General features: G+C 44.8%; 1 protein-coding gene across 1 annotated transcript in view; it reads right to left on the minus strand.

Moving 5' to 3' along the window:
- The window catches only part of RRAS2 (RAS related 2), a 42804-nt gene extending 30196 nt beyond the window's left edge, over positions 1-12608 (minus strand). Inside the window, exon 1 of the mRNA XM_063158524.1 lies at positions 12469-12608. Coding sequence (XP_063014594.1) covers positions 12469-12573 — 105 coding nt within the window. The 5' untranslated portion in view covers positions 12574-12608. The remainder of the gene's footprint in view (positions 1-12468) is intronic.
- Positions 12609-21296: the final 8688 nt, after the last annotated feature.

The raw sequence follows: 21296 nt of genomic DNA on the forward strand, positions 1-21296 counted from the left end.
TTAGAAAGTATTTTAATTTAAGTCATAAGTCTTAGAAGACTCATTTCCTGTGCATGTGTTAAACTCAACCTTTCATAATGACCAAAACTCAAAGCTGCCTGGAGGGACCGTATGTGTTACAGACATGTGGGACAGAATCAAAGCCCACTAATGCATTGTTGTTTTTCCTATATACATACATATATAAATACTTGGCTTGTTTTTTTTTTGTTTGTTTTTTTTTTGTTTTTGTTTTTTTTTTTTTTTTTTTGTTTTGTTTTTTTGGGGTTTTTTTTAACCAGGAAAGCAGAGTTACAACAAAGACCTCTTCAAGTAGGTTTTGGCACTGACAGCCTACATGCTTCAGGTTTAGGAAATGACCGTCAGATCCTGAAGACATAAAAACAAATCTGGGGAAATCTTCCTGGGAATGGCAGTGGCAGCCGTTCCTCTGCAGCAGCTCACACTTCAAAGCATGGCCTGGAAGCTGACAAAAGTCAGTGCTCCAACTTGGAGATGTTCAGTCAGCAGGAACAGAGCATGGGGTTTTGTCCAGGAGAATCAAGCAGCACGAGTCCTTTTCCCTGTATCCATCATGCGTTTTCTGGATTGAGGAGAGACTATCCATTCAAGGAAGAAGTTAAAGAGATGATAAATAACCAGGTGAATAGTGCTGGGCAGCCACAGCAGCAGCTCATAACTCCTAGCACAGGGGAAAGGCTGAGATACTTTTAAATTTCTCATGCTACTCAACTGGCATGGGATTAACTCAAGTACAAAACAGCTACCTAAAGTACACGAGCTGCAGGGAGTTTTTAAAGTTTGAACATAAGCTGTTAGAAAACCCAGCCTCAATTATCTAGTCTGAAGCAAGTGGCTGCAGTTTAAATTATTCATCTTCTGAAATCACCCTGAACAAAATCTTCCAGATCACCACCTTCCCTCATGCAGGCAGGCATCCAGTATCTTTTTCAGGAGATCAGCTCAAGAGATGCAGGGCTTTTGTTTATTGTCTTCAGAGTATTTGTAAACTGAAGAAATGCACAGAAGACAGAATTTCAAGGTGCAATTTTAGCTCTTAAACAACAACAACAAAAAACCCCCAACAAACAAACAAAAACCTCAAGTCTTGAGCAAAATTCCCAATTCAAATGGATTTTAAAACCCCAGGTCACAATTTCAGCAGACACCCAGATCAGGACAGACTCGATTATTTTCAAAATCTGCTCTAAGTGAACAATTTTATTATCAATTTCCTTTTTTGGGAGAAAACCTCTGGCATGTCAGCTGAAATATTCAAGCCCTCCCACAAAACAAGTCAAAGCAGCTAAGGAGGAGGGGAAGCCACTATTAAAAATGTGTGGAATGTAACCTACTGGGCAGAAGGCAGATAATGGGACAAGGAAGTCGACTACTTCAGATCCGAGGCTCTTTTCCCACCAGCAGAGGCACTGGGCAGTTTCAAATTTACAAATGCTAATGAATTTTGTCAACTTTTGTAGGATATACATGACTAAAAATAGTTTGACAAAAATAATTTGTCAAATCTGCCATTTACTGGATAGACACTAATGGGTGCAAAAACTTCTAGACAGCTAAAGAAAAACATTTCTTTAGCTACTTCAAAAGCTGATCTTTCAAGTGTCTTTTTTAAATTCAAAGAAGTTGAGATGTCTGCAGCAATAGATTTGGGTGCACTTGCTCCAGCAAGATAGAAACAAAGCAGAAACTCCACATGAGACAAAACATTTTCTATAGTTAGTAGATTTAGGTCACAGATACAGGAATTCAGAAATGCCTCAGGTTTTAAACATCCTTGATGAAAGTGAAGCACTCTGTTTAAACCACCTCCTTGCACTAAGCAATGTTCTCAGGACAGATCAAAGAGCAAACCCACTGCCAGGTGCTCTCAGAGATGTGCAGGCTCCCTCAGCAGCTGCATCAGCCAGGAGACCACGCCTCAAAAAGTCAAGAGCTGCCCTGACACTACAAGCTGAACCTGAAGGAAACCAAACCTCCTGCTCCATTAGCTGCCCTGACACAGCCTGACCTCTGAGAGGCTTCAGCTGGACACCCTCTTTTCTGAAAGCAAGACTTGCTCATCAGGATTACACACAGGGGGCATTTCACAACCCTTCCTTGCAGCCTCTGCAAGAGGAACAGCCAGCCACCCCAAGTGGTCAGCCTGCACCCCAGAACGGCTCAGCTTCCCCCCATTGCACAAGGCAGAGCCACATCATCTCCTGTGGTTCATCTGCTGCACAAGCAGCTGCCTGTCCCACCCACCCTGTACTATTGCTCTGCTGGTCCCCATGAGCATAAAGAATTCTCCCAATTCTACCTGGATGTTTGTGAGCCTTTCTGCAGCATCACCCCAGGGCTGACACGGTATGACAGAGCAAGTTACAAACCACGTAATTGCCAGAAGCAGGAGCATCTTAAATTACATTACAGCAGAAGGTCTGGTTTTCATGTAAAATTTAATGTTAAAATCATGCCCAAGAAGTTACAGTGAGCAGCCTGATTCCCTTCTGATAATTTCTTGATGATTCTGGAATACCCCCAGAGAATTAAACCTCCTGTATTCCAGGCATGGCATGCAGCTTAGATGTGCAGTTACTGCAGCAATCAAACCAGACAAGAGCTTTTAGGTTTAGCACTCCTTCAGTTGGTAGTATCACTTGTACAACATAAAACAGTATTGTCCCAACAGCTGGAGAAGCAGTTAAAATGACTCAAAAGAGCTGGAAGCACAAGACTCCAAACCAAAGCTAAGTAGACACCAGCACTGTGGCTTGATGACAACCTGCTAAGAGCCAGCAATAAAAACAGCAAGGCAGGACATTCAGAGTGGTTGGTCCACTGGATGCCACAGACAGAACAATTTATTTCCAGAAACAAAAAAATCCCCACCACAAACATCCCTCTTATGGCCCCTACAGAGACAGAAAGAAGATTATCTCCACAGTTTAAAAGTTCTCCTTTAAATACTCTCAGATGGTAAGACAAGGCACAGTTGGTTAACTTTGCTGATGTGCTAAGAAGGATCTTGGCCTCACAGGTTCACTTTCAAATTAGAGGGTCTGGAAAATGTTTATCATGGCATACACCCATCAGAAAAAAAGCTTCAGAATTTGCTGCAGCACTGCAGGAGTGCTGCTGAGCACAGGAGGATATCACCTCCATCCATGATGCTTTGAGAATTCCCATCAGGAGGCAAACCTGCTTCACAAGGAGGGGGAACAACATCAGTTTAGGGAAAATCAAAGTATGGGAAATCAAAGTGATACAGCACATTTGGGTGCACCTTGGAAATCTCTCAGGACATGGCCAAGATTCAGGTAACAGAGTCTGGGGTCTGAGAAGAGGCAGGAGAAAGGATGCAAAGGCAAAGATGCTCTGTTTCTGGAGGACTTCAAACACAAGCTGCTGGGAAAAAAATCCTAAGCAGCAGCTGAAATTGCAAAGCAAAGTTAAAATATACTCGTTATTGCATTCTCAGTAATACTGGGTCATGCAAAGCCAGAATGCATTTAAATAAATCCCCATTACTTTACTGGCTTTTGCTAATGAAGGCTTGTTAGTGTGAGCTACTAGAGGCAAGCACTGTATGCTTCTTTAGTAGAGCTGGTAGCACTTGTACAAGTATATTATAGACAGGTTCCTTTTTACATGGTCATAAAGCACCTTCTTAAAAGGAGGCAGAAACACAGAAATATTATGGACACACAGTTAAGTAACTCCCTACCTCAAACAGTGCATATTACTGTAATCCCACTTATTTTCCCTGCATAGAACAAGTCTAATAACAGAAGAAATTTAGTAGATCATTTTTCTACCCAAAGATGCCAGATTTTTCACACAGATTTATCACTGGCATCCTACCATTTCATGGTCTACTTACCACATACAAAGCAAAACACTCAGATTTGCTTGCAGGTTTATAGATATATGTCTGCTTAAATGACGAATACTGAAGATGCTCTGCAATATGAGCTAAGCCTGTTAGTTTTGTCAGGAAAACTCAAAATGCTAACAAGAATGATTTAAAAATTTCTTTTCCTAGCAAATATAACCGGTGACTCAACAGTGTATCACTACAGTTACAGAATACCCTGAACAGGACAGAAAGAATAATTTGCTGGTAAGTTGTGTGGAAGCTCAAGTTTATTTTCTGGCTTAGAAGACTTGAGGAAAGTGACACATTTGATAGCAATTAATGTGTGTACCCACAGCTGATCTGCTGAGAAATAACACTCCTCATAGGTCCCCTGAATAAAGATCTTTGTGGAGCACTTTGCTTGTGAGTGTTACAATAATTTTTTTCTTCAACTGCACCATTTTTACGTGTCAGTGCTAACATCTAGTTAATTATTAAAGCACGCTGGTCCCACAGCCAGCACTTTATGCTATCTTTAATAGTGCCCTTCTGCATACATTCCAATCTCCTGAACTCATTCCTATCTGGATTCACCAAAAACTACACTTCACTTTCTGCTCACAACTGAGAACCTGGTGCAGGCCTGCTTAAAAAGAGCTCCACTGGCAGATGAAGTTGTTTGCAGAGCTGCACAGTGAACCAGACAGGGTAACTGATCCTGGGTAAAAACATTCCCTGGTTATTTTTAACTCCGATGGCTTGCGGAGTTTCGGTGCACTGGAGGGAGTAAATAGCTGTAATGGCAAACTGCTGTGGCAGCAAGGGGACCTTCTCAACATTTCTCCTTACTTGTAGTAGTGCTAGCTTATCAAATTAAACTTTCAGTTACAGCAAAGCCCTGTTTCCTCAGGCTTGAAGAACAAAAACATTTCCCCAGCCTTGTGCCTCCCCACTGTCAGTCCCTTCTAAAAGCAAACAATCAACTTGCCCTTGCTCTCAAGGCCCTCCAGATCCCCACCTGCACCAGCACAGCCCTCGTGGTCACATATGCAGCCCTCACTTGCACTCCTGGGGAGCTCCACACAAGCCTGTTCCAGAGGCACCTTCTCCTCTTTAGTCCTTTGTGAGATTTAGCACGAGCACATTTGTGTGTCACAAAGAGTCACCATAAACTCCATCATCCATCAGGATCTCCCCCTGTAAGCAGAGTTTATGGCATTTCCCCATGCAACTAGAGACGTGCACAGTCCTCCCCAGCAGCCCTCCCTCAGTCAGGTTTGAGGCTCTGCACAAGCCCAAGTTCTCCAGCCTTTCCCAATCCAGCAGCAGATCAGAATCCCTGACCTCACTGCAACAGCCCTTGCACACAATGCTTGATTAGTCTCAAGATCAAGCACTTCAAACGTGAATATGTGACCTTCTTTAGCTTAACCAAGAACAGTCCAGGCACAGCAGCCCAGCCAACCCTCTTAAAAACAACCCAGTGAAAGCAAGCAGTCTACAAAAAAAGTAATTTCAACCTCAAAGCTCCATCCAGAAGCATCACTGTGTATCATGAACTTCACACACTGGGATGTGACCAGCTTAAGTATATGCATGGTGAAAAAAAAAAATAAGAAAAAACAAAGCAAGCATATTAAGCAAACATCCCTTGTCTGCCATCTACTTTAAGTTATAAAGACAGGAAAGAAATATTTTCTTTTGTGTTACCTGCTCTCATTACGTCCCTATCTCAAACCCAAGCTGCAACCACACTTGAGCCATAAGACAGAGCATACAAAATAGCAAAGAAAAGATTAAAAAGAGACAAGAAAAAAAGGTGTTCACAGTCAGAGCATGTCTTCATAAAGAAGGACACAGTTCAAGGTGAACAGAAAGAGTCTCACTCACTGTCCAGACAGAAATAATTCACCTGGGATCAAACTAGAAATCTGTAGTAGCAGGCCTCCACTGCTCTCTCTCAGAATTTCAAAACAGATCTCCAGCAACTTTGTACGGCTTTGCACTTTGAGGCCAACATCCCCTAAGTGCATTATTTGCAATTAAACTTTTCAAACTGGTTCCCTCCTACTCCTCACAGTAAGAGTTTGTCTTGGTTGTTCAAAGCTGCACCCAGAAATCTTTGGACATGTCCTATGCAGAGTAACAGGTTTAAAAAAAATTAAAAGTACCAATTACAGGCATGATTTCTGTTTTAATGTTGGTTTTACATACTTCTTGAACTAGAACAAGAAGTGGTGCATTTCCCTGGTTCCATTTTCCTTTAAAAGTGCCTTTTGACCATAATTGAAGACAAGACTACCAAACTGGTGCAGTTCAGCCACCTGAACTGTTGGAACAAAGGGAGAAGTTCTCTGCTTGTGTCACACCAGTCTAGACCTGCAGACTGACTAATTTGGGAAGGAGCAAACCCAACTTCCCACCAGCCAGCCAGAAGTCTGCTACATTCCACTTCATGAAGCTGGTATTTATCTTTGGACACTTCAAGGAGTTCAGTCACAACGTTTGCAGCACCGGGAATGCTTTTGGTAAGTGCGAACAGGTTGCACAAGGTATACAAACATCAGCCATTTAGGCCCTTCCAAACTCTTGGAATATAAGGGCCCTACTTATAAGAGCCACCCTCCAGCACCACTACTGAGCACTGGAATTCAGAGCTCCAGCCAAAACCAGAGGCAGGAGCCTCTCCCTCTAGTACGGGAAGGAGGCTCAGGGCGAGAGGCCAGCGGCTGCCTATTCATCCCTGGGAGTGCAAAGGGCATGCCAGGCAGAGAGAGACCTGGGAAACTGTGCCAGGACTCCTTGTGCAAGGGGCAGTAGAAGACGAGCTGATAACCAAAAGGTACGTCAATATTTACTCGCTGTACAAGAAACCGCTGCTAGGAGCTAGCACACAGAAAGGTGCTCTCGACTGCCACGTGGGTTAGGTTATCCCAAAGGAATGCCACTTGGGAAAAAAATCTGTAAATCACTCAAAACCAGAATGGTGAGTATCTCAAAACTTAAGCACTGCTCCGAATTTATGGCAGCTTTTGAACCCAGCTCAGCTCTACCCTGAGTGTGCACTAGTACGAGGCATGAGCGCTGGATAACAGGAATTGTTATGCCACTGCTGGCTACACTGCAACACTCACATGCAGCCTGAGGCTTCCTGCTTGCCTGCAAAGCAAGCCTAAGTCACCTACTGCATTCCCAGGCTGTAGATCTGTAAGCAGAGCGAGCCCAGACTTTGGTTTGGTAGCAGTGCTGCAGGAAGCAAGGAGCCGAGCGGTTCGAGTTTCACAAGAGGGGCGACGAGCAGCCCTTATTATTCCAGGTGACTGCATCACAAGTCCTTTGTTTTGATTAGGATTTTTATTTCCCACCTTTAACCTCAACAGATGTCGACAATCAGTTGCTCCTGAACTGTATTTTGTCACCTTGAGTTAGTGCAAGGAGGCCCCAGGCTTTATCTCAGTGTGAGCATACCAGTCCCAGCGTAGCCCTGCGTGAATCTGCAGCCTGGAATCCGTGGCATCCCATTCCCTTAATTTGCCTGCACACTTACTCCAAGAGCATTTTCTGACGGTCACCGAGGGTTAGTCAGAATACCCAGAAACTGTGGAGGGATTTGCACATCCCAAGTGCAGCCCAGGGAAATGGGGCACCAAGACATCAGGGTCTGTCAAACACCCAGCACGCTGGCTCCAACACCAGCTGCAGCTGCACGTTCAGTTGTTGCTTTTCAATCTACTTTACTACTCTATTTTGGAGCTTGGAATTCATATGTAGAGCATAAAATTCAGAACAAGCTGTTTTGTTGCCCAATAGCTATTTCAGAGATAAAAGACACTTTGAGATAACCCACCTTTGGGTTTATTGCTAGTTAATGGGAACAGTCCTGTGAAAGTAGCAGCTTGGAAAAGGAAAGAAAAAAGGGGGAAAAAAGCCTGAGCAACTGCTCACCCATCTATCTGCAAGTCATATGTCTGCTTTCAGAAAAAGTGTCTGGTATTAAAATTCAAGAGTCAAAAATCTACATCCAACTAACTTTACTTACTAGTCAGTGGAACAGTAAGCTCAGCTCCAACCAGAATTTGTAACAGGCACTTTAAGGGCAGAAGGAAAAGTATTTTCTTTTACAAACTTGGCAGCAAGATTTGAGCTTGTAAATACAGCATGAAATCAGTAAACAAATAAAAAAAGTCCCAAACAGTGGAGCCCTACACAGATTTTGTATCATGTTAAGTATTTTAGCAGTTTCAAACATGCTCATGCCTCAGCACAGGTATCATTAAGCTGACTGACAAACTAAGCTCAACTCAGCCACACGGAACTAAATCCATTCAATATCATCTCAAGGATCTAGTGACATTTATTAACTGATACACTCATACAAATCACCAAAGCCTACTCAGTATGCAAAACTATACATGTCATTGTCACAAAACAAAAGCCATCGTTGTACAAAGAGGAAAAAACACCAGGACAAAAATTTGTCAATTCTGATAAAAAATAGACAGTATTTTGCACAGCAGACTTGAGAAAATAAAATATTAGCGGCTTTCTTGCTGCATACTGCTAAAACTAGAAATATTTGTTCAGTTTCACAAAAAAAAAAAGGAAAAAAAAGCATGAAGTAAATGGCAACTGCAAGATAAAAAAAAAATCAGAGGCTGATTAGGTAGTTGCTAGGCTGTATTCCCTTTGAGCAAGGAAACCTGAATATTACAAAGAGCTGAGTTACAAGGGAATGTGGGGTATTTTGTGACAGACCTCTGCATGACAGCTGGAGAAAAGCTATTGTGGCAACAGCTGTGTGCTCTGCACAGCTCATACTCCCAAATACCTCAGCCTGCTAAGAGGCCAGTTAACTGGCTGCAATGCATTTTAAAAGTTTGCTGCCTCTTGGGATGTGAGCATGATGGATTATTTGTGTATGTTTTCAATAACAGAAGGAATGCTTAGTTCTACCACTTAGCCTTTTACAAAATGCTGTGGTGTAATGCTGAACTATCATTCACTGCTGCTTTCCTAGAGTTTGTAGCTGCAACATCCCATTAACTCTCCTCCACAATTAAAACATCTTCACTTCCTCTCTTACCAGTGCACAGGCTCGACAGCAGTAAATTCATCTATCATATCCTGATTTAAAGGAAATGATCTGGTATTTCCAGGATGAAATCCTGACCCACCAACAGCAATATTGAGCTGTGTGCACCTCCCTAGAGGAAGAATTTTGAGGAACACGCTACTCATTAACCACTGAAAGCTTTGATCTGCTGATTTGTACTCTAAAGCTTCTCTAGGGTGTCAGGTGAATGTCTGAGAGGTGAGCCCAGGCAGTTGTACACAAGTGACCATTTACACCTCACTTGCTCCTGCACTGCCCTAATTAGCACAGCAGGGCTGAACTCAGGACACCAGAGAGCTTCCCCTGTACGGGATGGGTTTGCTCACTCAGCCTCCTTACAAACACCTTGCTGTTTCAGGCCAGGCTGAGGCACAACAACGATCAGCAGGAATCTGTCCTCTGACACACAGGACAGCAAGCACAGGAGCACTCTGCACTGCCCTGACCTCAGCCACTGCTGCTCCTGCAGGAATGAATGCTCTCTGCTTTCCCACCATCATCTAAACAAGGCAGGGGAGGATGAGCTGTGCAGGCATCCCAGAAAGCTGGCAAGAGAAAGAAGATTAACTGGTTCTTCTTACATCCTCACTTTCTCATGTTTCCCTTTGTTTTATCTGAAATCAAGGAAGAGTTTTCCCATTTTCAAGTATGAATCCCCTGTCGTCTTTCAAAGACACAAGGTAAACTGCAGCACATGCTTCCTCATGATATCCTATCACCACAAAAGTCTGATTTACTGGAAAACAATAAGCACCGAAGTAAAGGCTGCACTTGAGTACTGATTTACTGAAAATTCAAAAGGAAAGCAATAGCAAGTATAGAAGTACTTGCTAGAAGTAAGAAGGAAAAAGCTTTCCTTTTTAAGCTTCAGTTGGTGACAGCCTTATTTTAAACACAAGCAATAAAGAAGCAAAAAAGAATTTAAATCCTCCACTGACATCAGGATCTGTCATGCAGCAAAAGCTAGTACTGATCCATGTTTTAGGGAAGGCCACTACACGTTTGTCACTTAATCCTAAGAAATTCCAAAAATGAAGCACGTGACTTGCTTGTAATCAATTTTAAAACAACTTGGAGCAGTTTCTGTGCAGCCTTAAAAGACAAACAACGTATTTGGCAATACACTTGCTGTACAGAAACTACCCAGGTGCCTGCATGGCAAAGCACACACTTGCTAACATCACAGCTTTAAGAGCTCAGGAAGACACTGTGGGACATAAATAGTACAGCAAGCCTCATCTCTTATTGTCCAAAACCACACAGCAAGCACAGAAACAACACAAAACTCTCCCCTAAGGTACCTGAAGTACTGCCCAGGTCTTTTTTTCTCAGCTACTTTTCTTCGGGGTTTTTTTTTGGTTGTTTGGGCTTTTTTTAAGGCTGAATTTTCTGCTAAACTCCACTTTGCAGTGGCAAGATTTTATCTCAGGATAAAGCTGCCGAAAGGGCAAGAAGATGGAGATAACTTAATGCAAACTGACAATAAGTTGTTTTGAAGAATTCACCCTCAATGTGTCAGCTTAACACTACAGCGCTGCTGCCTCAACACTCCTTCAAAGTTAACTATTTATTTTTCTGCTGTTAATTTGAAAAGATCCTTATACGTGGCAAAACAGACATGGGTTCCTCTTTTGCAGAAATTTGCTGGAAGACAAGTGTCAGTCACAGCACTTCACCCAAAATTTATAACTATATTTAATAAAAGCTCAAGTTGTTAGATTAAAGAAATAATTTCTACAAGTACTCAAATATTGAAGCCATCCAGTACTCAGCAGAACCTTACTGCTATTTAAAAAGATGGCTATACAAAGGCATCAAGTGTGAACTTCCCCTTTTTTTCCTCTTTACATCTTTAGTGGAAATTACAGGTTTTTTGTTGCAAAGGTAGTTATCCCAAAGCCCTCAGCGCTGCCTCAATCCAGAAATCCCTCCAGCAACATTTCCCAAGAGTGAAGCCACGTCCAGCTGCACACATGACTGCCACAGTGAGACACGGGCAACACCACCTACAGCAGCAGTGAATGGCACCCTAAACCAGCTGCAGAAAACCCAGGGTTTCATTATCTCCATACGCAAGCAATGAGGAATTCAATCCACACACTGGGAGCACTGCAGTTATTCCAGCCCCATCACCTTCAAACAGACCCACCAGCCAGTGTTTCACCAGAAACTGACCATCTACACATCTGACTAAAGACACCTGCCCAATACATCTCAAAAAACACCAAACTAAACTAGTTCCAAGGAACTAATTCTCCCAAAGGGTTCCCTCTTTTAATGTTCTGTACAACACTCGATCTTATAAGAATAATCTTATTATTCTGGTATCCAGTACTTATCCAAAAATTCAAAGTAATGTTTTCTATGTAGTTACTTAGTCTGTGCTGCGGAGCTTAAATTCTTAACAGAGTAGTTGAGCTAATGAACACATGGATGCATACGTGAATGAAAAACTCGACTGAAATAAAGAAATGGTCTCTTTGCTATCAGAACACCCAACACCTATTTTGTTCTAACAAAATATTAGTGGAGAATATCACTGCCCCAAGCATTCAAAGACAAGTCTGCCCCACCGTCCAGCAGCCCATCTTAGGGGTAGGCAGAGCATGACCGGCTCTGCACAGTAGAATAAAAGAAAGCAAACAAGAAGCCATGCCCTCCAGATTTGCTGCTCTGCCGTCAGCAACAGCAGCAACCAAAACGCAAGAAGTTGTCTCCTCCTACCACCATAAACAGAGGTAGAAATGCTAACAGCAACAGGGCAGGGACTGAAAATAAGTAAAGGAGGTACGGCTGAATTCGTGGCGAAACACTAAAAAGGGATCTTCCTCGTAACACTGACGCGCACCCTTTGTATCGCTATTCTGGCGTGGTTTTTACTGAAAGCGAATAGACGAGAAAGTTCAATTGTCTGCAAGTTGAACAGCAGGCGCTCCGAGGCTTGGTGGGCGCTGGCCGGTCCCGCTCGCACGGCGCGCCCCGCCGCAAACACCGCTGCTCTCGGCGGGAGCCGCGGGAGCTCCCCGGCCCTCGCCGGCCCGGCCCGAGATGCTCAGCCCGGGGCAGCTATTTCGGAGCCGGACGCCGAGTGTCACCGCTCCCCGGCCGCGCCTGCCGCTTCCCGGGCGGAGCGCGGGGCCGGACCCCGCCCGCGACCCCGGAGCCGCCGGTCCCCAGCGCCGCGGCGCCCCGGAGCCCAGCGCGCCCGGCCGGCCAACCCCACCCGGCGGCGGCGCCCGGCGGCCCGGGGGCGGCGGCCGCCCCTTCCCGCCCGCCCTCCAGAACCTTCCCGGGGGCTCGCAGCGGCCCCCAGCCCCTCAAGGTCACAACGCCGCCGGCTCCCCGCCCCGGGCTTCCCGCTGCCCCGCCGGCAGCATCCCGCGGCGCCGCCGGGAGCTGCCGCCCGCCGCGCCGGCTCCGGCCCCGGCCCCCCCGCGCCGGGCAGCGCCCAGGCCCCGGCGGCAGCGGCGCTTCTCCCGGCGCCGCGGCCCCTCACCTGGATGAACTGGATGGTGAGCGCCGACTTGCCCACGCCGCCGCCGCCCACCACCACCAGCCGGTACTTCTCCTGCCCCGGGCCGTCCCTGCAGCCCGCGGCCATGGGGGAGCCGAGCGGGGCGATCGCGGCAGCGCCGCCGCGGGCTCCGACGCCTGCCTCTCTCTCTCTGCGGCGCTCTCCTGCCGCTCCTCCTCGTGCCGCCGGGGCTGAGCAGCCGCAGGCCCCGCCGAGCGCCGCCGGCAGCGGCAGCAGAAGCAGCGCCCGCCCCGCCGCGCGGTGAGGCAGCGCCGAGCGGAGCGCGCAGCACCGCCCGCCCCCGCAGCCAGGGCGCCGCGGCACTAATGGCCGCCGGGGGCGGGGCCGCGCAGCAACATGCTAATGAGGGGGCGGGGCTCCTCTTATCTGCATGCTAATGAGGGTGGGATATGCACAGAGGGCGGGGCCAGCGGGGAGCCGCCGTACACACGGCCGCAGGGGGCGGGGCCCGCTCATCGCCATGCTAATGAGATGTTTGCATATGCATAAGGTGCCCGCCCCGCGGCACCGGCACGCCGCGGTGTTTGTGTGGCGCGGGTGGTGGCGGCCCCCGGTGTCCCCTCCGCCCCCGCGGCAGACAGCGCGCCGCGGAGGTAATTAGCGATGTCCCCGTGGGCTGCGGCGGGGCGCCCGTCTGAGTGGCTCATCAACATTAATGAGGCGCTGGATGCCCACGGGATGGAGGAACGTGCTGGTCACCCTGAGAGCAGATGCAGAGCCAAGGCGCGGGGAGGCTTCAAGCCAGACGGTCGCTAATGTCGCTTCTCACCAAGAGGGAAAAAAGGGAAAAAGTCATAGTGACTAAAGCCCTTCGCCACTCTTCATCAGGTTTCCTTGTGAGCAGGCACGTGAACGGGTTTCTCACTCATTTAAGCCATTCAGATCAAGTCCACACTCTCCTCCGAGCGTCACCCACCGCTGGATGTCACAGCCCCATATTCATCCCTCTCTACTGGGTCAGTGCGTGGTGAGTTCACCCTGGGCATCTCCACCGCCTCTGCTGGGGACAGGCTGCTGTGATCTTCCAGTGCTGTCCCTCCTCTTTGGGTAATATCTTACTGCCCAGGGCGTTTCTGCACACCCAGCACTCGGCAGATGGTCATCATACAACAAAGCAGAAGTTTTGCTTTTCAGGGAATTCCTTCTTCACTTCCTCTCCCCTTTTTGTGAAGATATAAAGCAACAACTCTGTGAATATCTAATCTTGCACTCCTGTACACACGTGCGTCCTTTTGCCAACACAGAGCTGTTGTCGTGTTCCTCAGTGGCAAAATCACATCAGCAGGGTGGACACGCTCCTCCTCCCTACAAACAAACCTCCAGAAGCAGTGGCCCCGCATGGAACCCTCGCTGAAGGGACCTGCCCTGTCCAACACTGGAGCTGTGTGGGGAGGCAGGGACAGCAATCCATGCAGCCTTTTTCACCCAAGAAACCCCGACTTTGAACGTTCAACACCCATTTCAGCTCTGCACCAAAAGATGGGAGGATCCCACAGGTGGGATTGAGCCTCCTTCCCTCCACAGACCCAGCACAGCACTGACAGAGATCCGCAGAGAAATTACGGCTTGCGGAGCTAATTAGGAGCTAACATGATATCATATATACACATGGGGGCAAATCCATGCTGCAGCCTAATCTTAATTCCACTATTACCCAATTTGTCGTGCTGAGCTTTGCGATTCTTTAACTGAATTCCTCTGCTGAAAACCCCCAAACTTCGAAACCAAGAACAACATCCTTCAACACCCGCTCTGTCTCTGGGGAGAAGAGTGTCCGACACACAGGAAACAAACTGCTACTTTGTGAGTTAGTGGTGTAACTCTGTGAGAAGGAGATACTTTGTTCCCGGGACTCACTACAGCATTTTGGAAGAGGAATGCCGGCGCTCAGGCTCAGTTGCCTCGGTATTCTCCTGCAGTGATAAGCTGCTTTTTCACATCCGTTTCCTTATTACCCATGCCAATCAAAAATAAGGAACAACTCACACAGGAAAGAATACGTAGCCTAATATTTTCCAGTTTGGAAAAAAGATAAGTGAGAGGGAGATAAAGCAGAAGTCTGTAAATTCCTAAGCAGCATGGGGAAGTTGAGCAGAGAAAACCTCGAAATAGGAGAACTGAGGGACGCCCAGTGATAGTAGGAAGAAACAAGTTTAAACAAACAAAAGAGGATAAAAAAGGACACTGTTTTCCACAGACACAATCAATGGCACTGTGGAAATCTCTGCCACGAGGGCCTGTGGGAAACGAAACTGCAAGTGAGTGACGAAAGGTTAGACAAAGTCACAGAGCAGGGAGCAGCATAAAGCAGCCACTAAGCACAGCGACCAGGCACTCAGATTTGACTGGGGAAGCCCCCAAAGCCCTGGCAGCCTGGAGGCAGGTTTGCTGAACAAAGAACCCACTTTCCTCCCACATGCCCTGGTTCTGGGGTTCACTCATCTACAGATCAATTACTGGCCACTGCCAGGATCAGGGACCCGTGAGAGTATTAATCCAGCAGGACAAGTCTCCTAATTCTTAATTACATTCTCTAGGCTAAGAAAAATCACAAGTATAGATTGTAAGGAAGTGAAGCTGCAGCTAATTTATCAAGTATGGGGTGTTTTTTAATCAAAATACAGCTACAATCTCCCAGTTGGCCATTAGCACAGTAACCACTAAACTCCACTGCCAGGAAGGGCAATGACATGAAAAGCACATTTTTAGTGAGTTTTAAGAGCACGCTAATCTCTATGCAAACTATTGAAATAGGATATCTGAGTTCTTGATTCAAAGTTACATAGAAAGCCAAACATTTTTATCATCCCTTATTTTTTAAGTTTCAGTTTCATTATACATAATTTAAAACAAATTTAGTATTCTGAAAACAATATCAGTATTGTCACTGATACAGCTATCGAATCTTGTGAATTCTGCAAGAAAATTTTGTTCTTTAAATAACACTGACAGATATGACAATGGGTTAAAATAATACAATCATCTGTTATGATCAAAAGATTCTATTGCAAAAACAATACTGTTAAATTCTTTGCATTTGTGAATTTTGAAATCTAGCTTTATAAATAGAGCCATATTCTTTCAAAGCACAAAGCAGTGATCACAGAGAAACAGGAGATGGATTGCAATTGATGAACAGCGGTGGGCTTTGTAGTTTTGTAACTGCACCCAAAGATGTCAATAAGAATTGTTTACTCTTTGTTGTATAAATATAGGTAAAAGGAGAGAATATCAAGTACAGAGACTGTCTAAAACCAGGGCAGCCAGGGCAGATCCAGCTCTGGAAGTGCCACTCTCTACACCTTGTTGTCCCTCAGGCGCAGCCCTTGCTGTGAACCCTGGTTTCAGAAGACAAGGGGTATACATGAGAATAAAGAGAGGGGGATGAGGGAACTACACACTCCAGGATTCACTTCAAGATCAGCTAACCTGGGAAGGACCTGGCTGGTGGTGATGCACTTTACCCAGCAGGTGAAGGCAAGAAACCTGGGACTGACAGGAGGCAGCAGGGCAAGATGATGCAAAAAGTGTTTGCAATGCTCCACGCAGCCAGGAAAATAAATTTCACAGCGCCAGTTTTCATATCCCCGGGGAGGTAGTAAATGTGGGATTTCATAACAGAGAGGAAGAACTCGAAATACCAAGAGTTGAGACGGTGGAGCCATGACCAAAGTTTTGATGAAGCAGCTGGGAAAGAAAGTACAGCTTTTAGAGGCGTTGCATAGAAAGAAGCTGCGTCATTTCAGGTCTAGCCTGAAGATGCATATTTAAAAAGAGACAAAATCAGGAATGACATCCAGATGGCAAGCTTAAAAGAAAGATCACCATAGTGCTTTATATAATGACAGGAGAGAAAAAAAAAAGACTTCAGGAAGTGCTTGAGGGAAAGATCCAGAACTTTATTTTACATTGGCAGCCTTGCAAAGAAGTGGGTTTGGAAGGTTAGAAGACGTGCATGCAGTAAGTGACATATTGAAAGCTAAAAAGCGCTCTGCGAGAACGTAAAACCTTAATTAGAAGAAAACTTCTCAGGCTTAGCGCAGAAAAAAGTTACAAAAATCTTTGGGACATGAGTCAGAGTGGCAGGTAACTTTAACTCTGAGTTATTCCATGGATTTAGGATTATATATGTACCTATCACTTGTTTATTGACCTTGCTCAAACAGGCCTTAAACATCACCCCTCCTATGTGTGGACAGTTTCACCTAAAGGACATCCATGTGCTGCCACCAAGGACTCCACTGATGACCATAAGAATATTTGAGGAAACTGGCTTTCTCAAAGCCATAAAACAAAAAGCCTTGGGGAAAAAAATATATTAAAAATTTGGTTTTCCTTGGAATAGAAAAGTAAGACCTAATTCAGAAGAAAACAGCCGATAATTTTTCCTGTCTATACAAAAACCATGAGCTATTTAATGAGCAATGAGCACCTAGAAACTGGGAGAAAAATAAACCATTTCTCCTCAGACACACTTATTAGTTCTATCTCAGTAAAAAGTAAAACTATTTTCAGCCAAGTAACTACAGCTTTTTTTAAATCTTGATCTATTTTTACATCTACCTATTCCAGTAAAGCAGTTTGTAGTAAACACTTCAAAATGTGTCATTTTCTTTGAGGATTGAAACTGATCTACAGACAAAAGTCCTGATTTTTTTCTTTGTTTGTTTGGTTTTGGTTTTTTGCTGTAATGTTAAAGATGAGCTTGTCAATTTTTATTAGTTATTATGATTACATTAGCAATTCACATGTGTTTATACCCAGTAATAATTACAGAGAAATAATATCCCATGAGAAAGAGTAAAATAAACTGTGTAGGAATAGGATTTTTAGACAAGATTGTTTAAGGTTTGTGATGCTATATATTTTTCCTAACATTTACATAACTGCCTTGAGCAATTAACATGAGGGGAAATATATGGGGTTTTTTTTAGAGAATGCACCAGCATCATCTCGTTAGTGAGCAGCTCAGGTTCTGCACACCTGGGCATTCAGTTAATCCTCTACCAAACCAAGCAATCCAGTCTTGACTGATTTCATATATGTGATTCCAGGTATATTAGATAATATGTATTTATGTATTTTTATACATGTATTGGTTTATCTATTTATTTAATTATGTTACTAGGATAAAAAAGAGGCAGGAAGGAAACCTAAATTAGCACCTTTTAGAACTTCCCTGTAGACCTTAAAAATGAGAAAGTGATCCCAAGAGGAAATTTCTCCACAAATCACTTCCAGATTAGTACTCGAAAGGAGACCCTTACCCTGTTGGAAAGGTGTGTGTACCTTTCCTGGTCTCTTTCCAGAGGAAGGCAGTAAGTAGGGGTACAAACACTGGCAGTGACACAGAAGTGTGCTCAGAGCAGGTGGCATTCCCTCTGGAGCAGAGTGGCCGTGCCCGTGTTGCACCATGGAGGCGGTGCCTTCAGTCCCTCACACCACAAAGAGGTGGTCATGGTGACCCTAATCAATGCACACAGCCACTCCATGTCCCACCACAGTATGGTCAGAACCTCTGTCCCCACCAGACTCAGAAACTGGCTTTTTCCTTCACCACCAAAACTGCTAAACACTGCTGGTTTCTGTTCCCCTCCTACAGGATATAAGAAACTCCTTATCCCCTTATGCTCACGAGCCTGTTTGCTTTCTTACATTTATGATGATTCCACAGAGCTACAAGAGGCAGCATAATAAAAACACGGTTCTTGTTTAGGAAACACAGAGCTATCCAAACCTCAGAATCTCAACCTTGGGAACAGCCACAGTTTCATACACCTTTCCATCACTCATGATCCTGCTACCCCAGAATGGAGAAGCAGCTGTTATCAGCTGTCCCAAGATCTCTCTGCTGCTCACCTTGCAAAAACCTCAACGTTTGTGGGCACCTCTCAGTTGGCTTCTATTGCTTGTTTGGAGTTGGCAAGACAGTGCAGCCAAGAAAGCCACATTTCCACTTCTCACTAAAGCTCCCACACCAGTACTGCTCTAGATCCACCTAGGAGATAGTTAAGATTGATTAGAGAAAGAAAGGATGAGAAATTGGATAGGTTGGACTAAACCATCTGAGTCTGACAACATTTGTTGTAAGGTACATGGTCAGCACTCTCAGAGGCATTGGTGGTTACCCTTACAACTATATAGAAAGTGGGTGAGAAGTTGAGCAGAAAAGGAAGAGTAGAAAATTGTCTACTCTAATCTCATTTTCTGGAAGGAAAAAGTATTAAAACAAATAATTAAACTATTTTTGAGTACATCTAAGAAAACAAGGAGGCAACTGACAACAAATATGTCCTTCTCCAGGAACAAATGGTGTCAATCAAAATATTGTTCTCCTGTGGTCCATTAACAGGCATTTGAGTAGGAGGAAGCTGTATGCATCCTGTACCTTGATTCTGTCTTTAATGATTCACTTTATTCAGCCTGGAGAAGAGAAGCTCCAGGGTGACCTAATTGTACCTTCTGATATCTAAAGGGAGCGGACGAGAAAGATGGAGAGGGACTTTTTACACAAGCATGTTAGTGACAGACAGGGGGAATGGCTTCAAACTGAAAGAGAGCAGGTTTGGATAGAATATTTGGAAGAAATTTTTTGCTGTGAGGGTGGTGGGGCCCTGGCACAGGTTGCCCAGGGTAGATGGTGGAACACCATCCACTTCCACATCCCTGGAAGTTTTCAAAGCCAGTTTAGATGGGGCTCTGAGCAGTCTGGTCCCATGGAAGCTATCCTTGCCCATGGCAGGGGGGTTGGAACAAGATGATCTTTAAGGTCCCTTCCCAGCCAGGCTGTTCTATGGTTTTATGATTCTCTGTGCTTACAATTAGGTTATTACATAACCCCTGTGTTATGCTGGATGGCAGCAGTAAAGCTGGAGCAGGACAGTGGGACAGTTGGACCCAGTGATTTCCAGTGTTCATTGACAAAATTGAGGGTAGCAGCACACAACCATGCAGAAGATGTCACACAATCTAGTATTATTAAATATTTTAGTAATAACCTAGATTATGAAACAAGAAAGCAGATGTCCTACATTTTCTGCATGCTAGGGAAGAAAACAAGACTTGGGAATAACCACAAGAATTAAAGAAAAGTTCTAAAAAACGAGAATGCAATTCAGAAACAATGCACATATTGTTCTGCCCATAGACAAGAATTTGTTATTTGATTGCAGCTAAATTTATTAGAAAAAAAAAAAGAAAAGGAAAAATATTTTCCCTTTTTTTGGTGCTTTTCCTTGCTTCTTGGTATTTTACACCACTTGAGCCTGAGCTCCCTCCTTTTACATATATACTTTCAGAAATTTCCTTCCTTGTATTTTATTTCTCTGGCTATCTTACAGAGTAATTTCCACCATAAAGGCTTGTATTACCATTTGAATATAACTCTTTAGTATGATGACCTACATTTCATTTTCTGCATATTTCCTCCTTATGCTGAGATCAAAGGAGAGCTAATGATTGAGGCACTGGTCTGACTGAAATTCCCATCCTCCTTTTGCACCGAGGTGATGTGTGCTGGTGCTTCATGGCATTTATTTAGCACACTGCCTACTCTGCTATTTCCTATAAACTCACTTTTTGTGAGGCCACTCACTTCCAGCCTTGGTTCTATTTCCCTTCACCCTTCATGACCCATTCCCACTGATTAATGCTGGGATGCAATTTTTCTAGAATTCGTTGTCCCAGTATCCCTGTACCTCAGCTGGATGCAGAGATCTGTCTGGTTAGTTCTGAGAACTCTAAATCCACAGAGGAGCAAAATGCACTAGGAATCATTTACTGAAATGCGTGACCTTGAAATAGCATGGTTCCACAGCACAGATGGAGTTTACCAGATGTCTGAGGCTAGGAAATGATGAGATTTAAAAGAGTCAGTACTTCGGAGTGGTTTAAAAAACCTGAGATTACTGGATAGGACAGAGATACTGCAAGTATATTTAAACAAGTACATTGATGTGTGGATCCATGACTTTGGTGCCCAGATTAGTTTGCCAACCCTGCCTCTCCAGTGTACACTTACCTGTGCAAAGCATGTACATCACAGCACAGTGAAAGGCTCTCTCTTCATTGGTATGAATTGTGGGCTCTTCCTTGAACCATCAGCACTGGCCTGATGGTGATAACCCCTCTGCTGCTGGTTGTCCAATGTTTGGCTCTTCAAGCTGTCACGTTCTGATTCCCTGCTGGTGTCTGAAATGACCAAAAACCCATGCAATGTGGCATCACCATCTAGGCCCCACAAGAAGAGCTGTTCTTCAAAACAATTACATCATGTTTTAAAATTCCAGTGCTAAAAATAGGCAGGAAGGATTCTGCACCCAGAGATGTCTTGAAGCAGTGCTGTTGTTAGCAGAGGGGTTTGTACAGCAAGGTCCTGTCTGGAGAGAGGTTCACAAATACATAAGCATTACTCTGTCTAGGACTAAAAGCTGCCTGGGGACATGAATTTCTTTAAAAGAAATACTTTTCCCATCTCCACTCTCTTTTTTATCCATCCTATCACCAAAGTGCCACATTTCTTCATACCTCCAAGATGCCCCAACATTTGAGACTGCCCTTATTATTTGGGTCAACTATTTGGGAGCTGGTGATCATAGCAGCCTGTGGAACATCACAGGGCATCTCTGCTGTTAGGGAATAAAGAACAGGTTAGTCTGGCTGTGTTTCCAAATGTCACAGCTAGCTGAAATCACAGCTATTGCTTAGGGAAACTCTTTTTTCTCAGCCTACAACCATTTCCCTCAGCACTGTCACTTCATCATGTAAGGGTTACTGTGGGTGAACAGGGG

Source organism: Melospiza melodia, chromosome 6 (assembly GCF_035770615.1).
Source record: "Melospiza melodia melodia isolate bMelMel2 chromosome 6, bMelMel2.pri, whole genome shotgun sequence".
Classification (NCBI taxonomy): Eukaryota; Metazoa; Chordata; class Aves; order Passeriformes; family Passerellidae; genus Melospiza; species Melospiza melodia.